We start from the raw sequence: 9,523 nt of genomic DNA on the forward strand, positions 1-9,523 counted from the left end.
CTTTGACCCCAGAAGTGATGGGGAAAAAAAAAAAGCTTTCTTATTCACAATACAGATTTCTGTCTTAGGTTTCATAACTTCTTTCATCTGTGTAATTTCTAGTAGTTCTAATTCAAATATTCCACCCTACATGTTGTGATTTCAGCTCGGCATAAGCTCGGCATGTCTGAGCATAAGCTTCTGTTTGGCAGCCAGATTCGGCTGCAATTTCAGCAGAAGTTTCAGATTACTTTTCTGGGTGAATTTTGCATATTGAATCTTAAGTGCATATATCATTTTGAAAAGATTACAACGTGCCTTATGAGAAGTCACACTTACTAAGTGTCACCAAAAAAAAAGAAAAAAGAAGAAGAATCAAGAAGGTTTCCCATTTTCCTGGAAAAAAACCCAAAACCCCAACATTGCTATTATACAAGTCTTTCCCTCAGCAGTTTCCTAATAAGAACCTGATGCTTCCTGGTGACTTTGTGCACCATTACGTAACATCTATTTATGTTACTACTCGCTCGCAGGATCAGATTCATAGTCTATACTTAAAAGACCTCAGTGGGTTATAAAACAAGATTGCATCTTTCTTAAGACATGTGTATCAGATTTGCTTCAAAATGAAACAGTAATAAATTCAGATTAGATCCTTTAGGGCACTTTGAAGTTTACTGATATCCTTAACTGGAAGGAAAATAAATGGAGTGATAAAGTGCAAATCGTGTGGCAGAGGTGACTAGAGAAAAGCTTTAGTGAAACATTCAAAACTTGTTTTTGTTTTTTAAATATGAAAAAGAAAATTCTCCATCTCTGCTCCTGTTAAGATTACAGCAGAATTACAGAAGAATAGCCAAGAATTTCTAGAATGGAAATATACACTGGAACACAAAACTTTAGTTTGGGATTAAATAGTACAACTACTCTATTCGTGCCAAGTTCAATGTGTTGAGAGATATTAGTTGTTTATCTTAAATAAGTAAGTTTTAATTAGGAAAAAAACCCACTTAGGGTTATAATACAGTGTAATGTACGCTGTTTGCCTAGCTTTACTTGGCATAAGTAGATTTGCTGAAGCCTTTAGGCTGCAAGAGAGTTAATTTTCTTAGCAATTTTCCTAGCAGCTGGTACAGTACATTGTTTAGTCTTTTAATATGAGAAAAACATCAATAACACACTGATGTTTCCTTAGCGTTTTTTTCAAGTCTGTGACTTTTCAGTTCCCCGCGTTCTGCCAGTGAGTGTGTGTGCACAAGGAGCACAGAACAGGAGATCAGGAGGCAACAACCCTCAGCAGAGACTGCACATCAACCAGGCAAGAGCAGTCAACGGCCGTCCTGCCTGGGCACAGAAATAGACTCCAATAAGGTGTTGGAAGACCCCAGACCAAAAGTCACAGGGGTGGCCCGCTGCAAAGAGGCCCTGGTGCGAGTCGTCACAGGCTCGGGTGTTGTGTGTGCGACTCCTTGGATGGTGGGAATGCTCAGGCAGCAGCTTCTCCTTTAACACAATGCATCTAAAAATATCACAGACAACAATGGCAAGCTAGCATTCAGAAAAACAAATCTTTGACCTTCATTTAATCCGTACAAAAGGAGGCTGATTCAAAATATGGTGATAAGAAGAAAGCACCCTAGAAGATGCAGTGTCATCAACCCCACCATTTCACTTTCATGTCCAAGATGCACATTGCTGCTGCGACCGCTGGACGGCAAAACCACAGTTGAAAGACAACAGGGAAAACTCTAAATCTTCTGCATCTTCACTGTCAACCACTAGAAGTGAGCGAACATGGACTTTTTTTCATTTGTATGTTTGTTTTTGAAACAGGTGGAGGTAAGATTTCTCAGAGGCAACCTTTGAGTTTGTTTAAAACCAGACGCTCGGCTGGCCTTTGCATGCCCACCAGAGGGCAGGCAGATGTAGCAGAGGACTCAAGCTTTCCCGCACAGACCATGCTCACAAAAGCTACACTTCTATTTCCTGAAGATGTAATTTAATACTTAGCGCTCTCTTTGTAAAACCCTGGGTAGGAGAAGGTTTAAAATCAGTATGAGTCCAACACTGTTATTTCAGATAGCTGAGACAGAGACAACACCCGTGAGTGCTGAGAGAACTAGCAAGATGTTATTGCTGGGCCACTCTCTGTTCGAAAGATCATGGGGAACAGGAGAGGTACCTGAGAACTGAAGGAAGGTAAATATCACTTCAGTCTTCAAAAAGGGCAAGATGGAGGACCCAGGAAACTATAGGCAAGTTACCCTCACCTCTGTCCCTGGGAAGGGAGCGATTTGTTCTGGAAGTCATCTCCAAACACATTGAAGAACAGGAAGTTATTTGAAGCAGTCAACATGGATTTACCAAGGGTAAATCATGCTTGACCAATCTGACAGCGTTCAATGATGTTATAACTAGATGGTTGGATGAGGGGAGAGCAGCAGATGTCATCTACCTTGACTTCAGCAAGGCTTTTGACAGTGTCCCATAACATCCTCATTAGGGAACTGAGGAAGCGTGGGCTAGATGAGGGAGCAGTGAGGTGGATTGAGAGCTGGCTGTGTGACAGAACTCAGAGAGTTGTAATGAATGGAGTAGCGTTGAGTTGGAAGCCTGTAACCAGTGGTGTCCCCCAGGGGTCAATACTTGGTCCAGTTTTATCATATTTATCAGTGACCTGGAGGCGAGGACAGAGTGTATCCTCATCAAGTTCACTGGTGATACCAAACTGGGAGGACTGGCTCACACTCCAGAGGACTGTGCCACCATCCAGCGTGACCTGGACAGGCTGGAGAGCTGGGCAGAGAAGAACCTAATGAGGCATCTAAAGGGTGGGTTGAAAAGGATGGAGCTGGACTCTTTTCAGTGGTTCCCAGTGACAGGACGAGGGGCAACGGGCACAAGCTGGAACATAGGAAGTTCCATTCAAATATAGGGAAGAACTTCTTTACAGTGAGGTAGCCCTGGAACAGGCTGCCCAGGGAGGGTGTGGAGTCCCCTTCTCTGGAGATCTTCAAGACCTGCCTGGATGCAGTCCTGAGTAATGTGCTCTAGGCGTTCCTGCTTTGGCAGGGGAGTGGACGAGACGATCTCTAGAATGTCCATTCCAACTCTAACAATTCCGTGATTCCATAATCAGTTTATCAACCTTTTTATTTTAAAGTGAAATTAAGTTTCTTAAGCAGTAAAGGCAATCACCCAATGTTTTCACCAAGGTTTTAATTGATTGAAACAAAAAATTGTTACCTTTTAACAACAGGGTTTAGAACAGTGAACTTAAGGACAGAAGTGTTAATAAAGTAATTTATTAACCACAAATGGAAGTTATCAGTGTTTAGAATACCAAATTGCAACATAAATAAACCCACCACCCAAACCCAAGCATAATTCAAAATTATGCAAGTTTTAATGGAAACTCAAATTACACACCATACACACAGGAAAAATAAACTAGTTACAGTAAACAAGCAAAAATACTGCCTGGCAGTATCCCTTACTCTTCCCTTCCTGACACTTTAATAAAAGTAGTATTCAGATTATAGGCTAACCTTCCCTTCCTCAGCTGATTTCTTCATCCACCTTTTGAACTATTAAGTACTGAGTATTAAAACTTCAAAGAGCTGTCCCTCATTCTGCTCAGCCCTAAGGGTGTTTCCTGCCAGCCCTATTTGTAACTAGAGGAGGCAACAACTGCAGTCAGTAGGTGCTCTGCAGTCAGAAGCATGAGCTTGTATTTTCAGCATTCCTGTTCAAATCTGCATGCTGAAATTTATCTTCCAAGAAAAAGCTAATGCTTCAACTTTCTTCTCAGCCAAAGATAGGTGTAATATGAAATGAGGCAATCAGGCAGTAACTAGAAGAATTCAAGGCCTTTCAGGGGAACTATAGAAACAGAGGGTCTGCTGAGGAACAAACCCATTACAAAAATGTTTTAAGAGCTCAGAAAGTGAACTGTACCCCTTGGGTGGGACGGTGTGGTGATGTGCTCTCCCTGGTTTGCCCCCCCCTCTCCCTCTCGGCTCCTGCCCGGCCTTGGCCACCAGGGCCATCACAACAGCAGCTGTGATAACTTGCACCCCGTCTCTGGGGGATGGCTGGCAGCATAGTCAAAATACTGTCTGGAGAGGGGACCTAGAAATTTTGTTGCCATGAAAATATGACTATAGGTCAATTATCTTACTGTATAAATAGTGGACAGCCCAAGAGCCCTTTGAGCTCTCCTGTATGGCAGCGGGCTGCACGCCAGGATCTCCCCTTTCGTGAGGACGCTCACTGAAGGTTCTACTCCTCGAGGTTGAGGGAATCCTTGCCACAACAGAGTTTCGGTAAGTGACTAATAGCATGCTAAACTTTGAAGTTTTATCTAAGTAATGTAAAGGATTAATTGTGCATATATCATCCTTTAGACATAAACCGTTGACCAAGTCTGGGACTAGGATTGGATCCAGCCGCACCCAGACTCCTCTCTGAGAAGGAGTTTAGAAAGCAAGGGGGTCCTTTCTGAACCTCGTGACTCAACGGGAGGGTCTCCCTGACAGTTCTGTCTGACCCTGTCCTCTGTGCAGTAAATCGTAGAGTGTACCCTGACATCGAATCTTGTAAACACTATCGCATTTACCACTGGTTTTATCACACTACTGGTTTTGTTAAATCACTGTTTCACCTTAATAAATATTTCTCTGCTTCACTCTAACTAGTGAAGTTAATCACTCCGTCCGCGACAGACGGATGACTCACTCAGAAGGTAAAAGAACTTTACCTTGGAAAAATTAAGGCTTTTTTTCTAACTTTTCCAGTTTTCTAAAGGCAGCATTTTTTTTTCTTTTTTTTTAAAGAGAATAAAATATAGTAAGAGTAACTTACCAAAAAACTCCAACAGCCACTATACTCAAAGACAAGAATAATTCTCAAAGAAACCTATCATTACTGAAAAGCAGAACAGGAAATCCCCACTTCTAGCAAATATTTCCTTTCCCTTACTGATCTATTGCTTGGGAATTCAGCCATAAAAATAAACCTGGTACTTGCATTGGAGGAAATGCTGCAGGTGGGATAAATTAACTCATTAAGATTCAGGAGAAAAGTATCTTTTAGTCACTTTATTTCAAGGCTGAATAACTTGATTAAAGTGCATAAAGAATCATGGATTTGAATGTGATGGTCCTAAAAAGTTAGCATTCTTTGTGTACCAGGTCTTGACCAGTAAGAAAGCAAAGCAGATAGGGATTACAAAGACCTGAACTGCCATTACTAGTCTGATACGAAAAATTAATAAAAGGCTTGAAAACAAGGGCTATGTTTTTTCAAATTAATATTCCACAGGTGGAGACTATCTTGTGTGGAATAGCTTCATTTTTTCCTTTTTTTTTTTGGAGTTAAGCATTATTAAAATCTTCTTCCACAATTATATGGCATGACAAACCTGATATTTGCACAGGGGTGATAATTACTATATTTGCATGCATGTGATTTAGTGTGTGTTGATTCTATGCAAACAACCATAGTTTTATTTTCCAAAGGCCAGGGATGTAGTAAGAATGTATATTTTTCTATTTTTTTGTTTTGTTTTGTTTTAGAAGATAAATACCCTTATGAAATGGCCAATTTCTAAGAACCACTTCAAAGAGTGCACTTCTAATTTCTGGTATTAACTTCCTGTTTTGCTGCTACTAAAGTGAAAAAGTGAAAAGCTAGCACTCATACTGACAGCCCATTTACCTCAGTTCATGGTGAGGGCTACACAGACCACATGAATCCCTTCTATAAACCTCTTTTCCCACCTCCCTTAAGTAGTTTTTCAGAAACACTCCTAAGGGCTTGCAGCTGCTCATGCTGACTTTGGGAAATTATCCTCTCTTGAAACATGATGGCCTGTGTTAACGAACAGGGACCTTCAGAATTTATAAAAAGCCCAAAACTTTTGATTTTAATAACTTTATTAACAGGTGTTTGCTCTTGAAACTACACAGGCCAATCAGCCACCACCCCATGCCACCTGTACTTTCCTTTTTTCTGGAAGCTTGGACTGGGACTGGAGTCCACTTCCCATTTCTGATAGTTTGCTTGCACTTTTTATGAAAAGCTTGTGTTGTTACGATAGCAACAGCACAGGTGTAGAGGTGCTAGCCATGAGAAAACGACTAATCCAAACCCGTAACAAGTACCTGAAAGCACTGGCACCCTGCCATGCTTACAGCACAACTAAGTTACCCATCGGTGCAAACAGTAACAAGCTGCCTTAGTTTTGTGTGAAGTTGTATTGACTATGATAACATTTTACTGTTAATAAATCTCATCATAAGCTAAAAGACAAAGTAGAGGCTCAAGCAGGTAAGACAGAAAGACCCAGCAGGAAACCACCTCTGCCCAAACAGCATTCTTGCCCCATTGCAGTTTGGGCAGCGCTAGAAGCTTTCTCCTTCCACAAAGTTGGGGATAGAGGACCCTTTCCCACCTCCCCCCCGCAGGGGTGTCACTTTGCTTTATCTTGGAGGCTGTTGCGTATTTGTGGAGACCACCTTCTTCAGCTTCTTCTGGTCCCGACACAGGAGACAGCATCAGCTGGGTGCTTGGGATGCAGCACGTGCTACAGAAAGAGGCAAGAATGTCAAATTATATTTCCAAGGGTTGGGAGGGAGAGGTTGGTTGTGGTTTTTTGGTTTGTTTTGTTTTTTCCCCTAAAAAGTAGGCGTTTAAAACAGGAACCAGGACGGGTTTAGCCCTGAGCCCCCAAGCGCCTCAGGCCTGCCCCGAGGCAGCCGCCCAAGCCGAACCCCCGGTCGCCCGCCGGCAAGAAAGGGGAAGCGGCGCTTTCCTCAAGAGCCGCCCGGGGCTGCGGTTTCGCTATGCAAAGCCGCCGCTCCCCCTCACGGCGCTCCTCGGGCACGGCTCCTCGGCACATCGAGGAACCGCTGCGGCCTGGGCCTGTAGGGCGGCCTAGGCCTGTGTGGCAGGTTGGGCTCTGTCGCCACCTCCTCGGTTCACCCTCAGGGGCCGCGTTTCTACCCTCCCACTCCCCTCAGCGCCCGGCCGGTGCGAGGCGAGGACCGGCCCTGCGGCGGACCCTCGCTGCCGCCCGCGCTCCCCTGCCGGGGCGGGAACAAGTAACAAAGGGACGCGTCCCCTTTAATCGCCGTCCCACCCACCCACCCCCTTCCCACGTGGTGCAGGCCAGGGGGCGGGGCTCCCGCGGCGCGTCACTTCCGTTTTTCTCGTGGTGCGGAGGAGCCGCGCGTGGAGCAGGACGTGAGTGTTGGGGGGTCCCCGCCTCGCGCCCCGGCGGGGTCGCCGCCATGTTCTCCGCCCCCTGCCCTCGCCGCCCGCCTTTGGCGGGGGGAAGCTCGGTACCTCCCAGCCGGCGCTAGGGAAGGCCGCGCCGGGCAGCCGTGTGGCGAGGCTGCTCCTTTTCCTCGAGTGCCCGCTGTGCCCGGCGGGAGGGATGCCCGCGCGGTGGAGCGGGCTTGGGGCGGGAGGAGGAGCCGCTGTGGAGGAGCCGCTGCCATGTTGGGGGGGCCAAGAGGATTTGAGTGAGGGAGAAAATGGCGGCGGGGAACCGCCCGGCTCCGTTCCCCCCACGCCGGGATCTGCCCCCTGCCCGTTAGCGACCCCCGACCCGTTATTTCTGTGCTGCCTTTCCTCTGCTCCGCCGCCGGTGCCCTGCAGCCCTCTGGCTGCCACCCTGCCCCGGAGGATACGGGCGTCCTTGCCCGCGCCCCCCTGCTCAGGCCCTCGCTCCTTCCCCCTGGGGGGCAACACGAGCCTTGGAAAAGAGGAATAGGGGAGGAAAATGGCGGCTGGGATCCGCCTACCCGCTGTTCCTAGCTCGTCCTCGCGTGTCTTTCTCTTCTCCTTTTCCGTCGTCCTCGCTTGGCCCGTCTCATCCCGCCCTCGCTCTCCCCGGTGCTTCGGAGTCTCCTCACGCTCTCCCCGGGGGCACCTACCGCCCCCCATTTCTTTTCCCTCCAGTTTCCGCCCCCACCTTCCTCCATGTTGTCACTCCCTGATGCGGACCCCGGGGTTATCCCCTGCTGGTGCCCGCGCCCCTCGTGTATGAAGTCTGTCCTTTTTCGGCTCCCCGATGTCATGTCACCGCTGTGCTTGTTTTTGCATTGTCCCGTACCAGCACTCTGCCTCCATCCTGCAGCGTGGCTTATGTGTGCTTCCCCATACCTTGTTTCATTTTCAGCAGCTTCCATCGTTGTGCTGCAAACTATCACGACAGAATTTACCCTGCTTCAGAACCACGATGATCCATTAGTATTATTCAGACTCCGTTTTTTCATTTGCATATGTTTTTTTTTCATAGTCAGTTTGAAAACACTGCTATTTCTTTTTCTTTCCTGAAATACACTTCTTGAATCTTTTCTTAGCCTTTCCTAGCTGTAGCTTATTTTATACAATTTATCTCTAGAATGATTATTTTTATTCTGAAAGAACAAATGAGCTATGCATTTGTTACAAAGAGTTTCTAGTAGCAGGCAAGATGTGCAACTGCTATATGTAACCACATGTTTGCATACAAGAGCGATGTAGAAGCACACCTGGCAGGATGCATTCAAGGAAAGTTGAACGTCCACTTGTCTGGCAAATGACTTGAGTCCAGTGACTGATGTGTTGAAGCTGCAGTGGAAACACTCGTTGCGATGCTGAAGTTCACTGTAACTGAGTTGTTTTTCAGACTTTTTGTATTATTGGTGGGAGCTTAAGCTTCATGTATGATGATTACGTGGTGTTTGCAAATATGACTGGGCAAATTGCCTATATGAGAGTATAAGTAACACTAGGGCTTTAATAGTTTATATTTGTGAATGTAACATAAAGAATTCAACTGGAAGACATTACTGTACTGCATGTCTTACGTTATGATTTCTGCCATATCTAGGGGTATGTGAAACTGGTGAAAAATTGTCCCTTTGTAAACAGTTCAGAAATTAAAACACTGCATTTAATGAGTTGCAGCAAAAAGTAGAAGAGATGTAAGAGGGAAGAGTGTTGGAAAGAGTGTGCATATCTACAACATGTATTAAAGCTTGTATGAAAAGGCAGGAAAGTCTTTAGGAGGGTTTTGAATAAGATGAGCCTTTACAAATAGGTCTGAAGATGGCTTTCCAGCTGTAATGGTACGTATTCCTTATATTATTTTTCCTCATATTATTTTTCTCTTCCTAGAATGCCTAAATCAAAGGAACTTGTGTCTTCAAGCTCATCTGCCAGTGATTCAGATAGTGAAGTTGACAAAAAGGTGAACATTATATGCAATTTATTACTATTGTATTAACTCTTACATTTCAGGCTGGGGTTAAGGAATTCAGTGAGCATTATGTCACAACATGCACGTCATTCCATATGATTTATCAGACACTTAAACAAAAAACACCCCTACCCCCAACAACTACAGCAACAACTGCCCCCCCCCCCCCCCCCCCCCCCCCCGGCAGCTCGCTGCATCAGCAAGGCCTGGGTGTGTGACGGGGACAGTGACTGCGAGGACAACTCGGACGAGGAGAACTGTGAGTCGTTGGTGTGCAAACCCCCCTCCCACCCC

General features: G+C 45.6%; 1 protein-coding gene across 1 annotated transcript in view; it reads left to right on the forward strand.

The window, feature by feature from the left end:
- Positions 1-7,137: 7,137 nt before the first annotated feature.
- Positions 7,138-9,523, forward strand: part of SUB1 (SUB1 homolog, transcriptional regulator) — a 15,600-nt gene continuing 13,214 nt past the window's right edge. The window contains exons 1-2 of the mRNA XM_014953948.1: positions 7,138-7,224; positions 9,148-9,220. Of these exons, the coding sequence (XP_014809434.1) occupies positions 9,149-9,220 (72 nt within the window). The 5' untranslated portion in view covers positions 7,138-7,224; position 9,148. The remainder of the gene's footprint in view (positions 7,225-9,147; positions 9,221-9,523) is intronic.

Source organism: Calidris pugnax, unplaced genomic scaffold (genome assembly GCF_001431845.1).
Source record: "Calidris pugnax isolate Ruff unplaced genomic scaffold, ASM143184v1 scaffold178, whole genome shotgun sequence".
Taxonomy (NCBI): domain Eukaryota; kingdom Metazoa; phylum Chordata; class Aves; order Charadriiformes; family Scolopacidae; genus Calidris; species Calidris pugnax.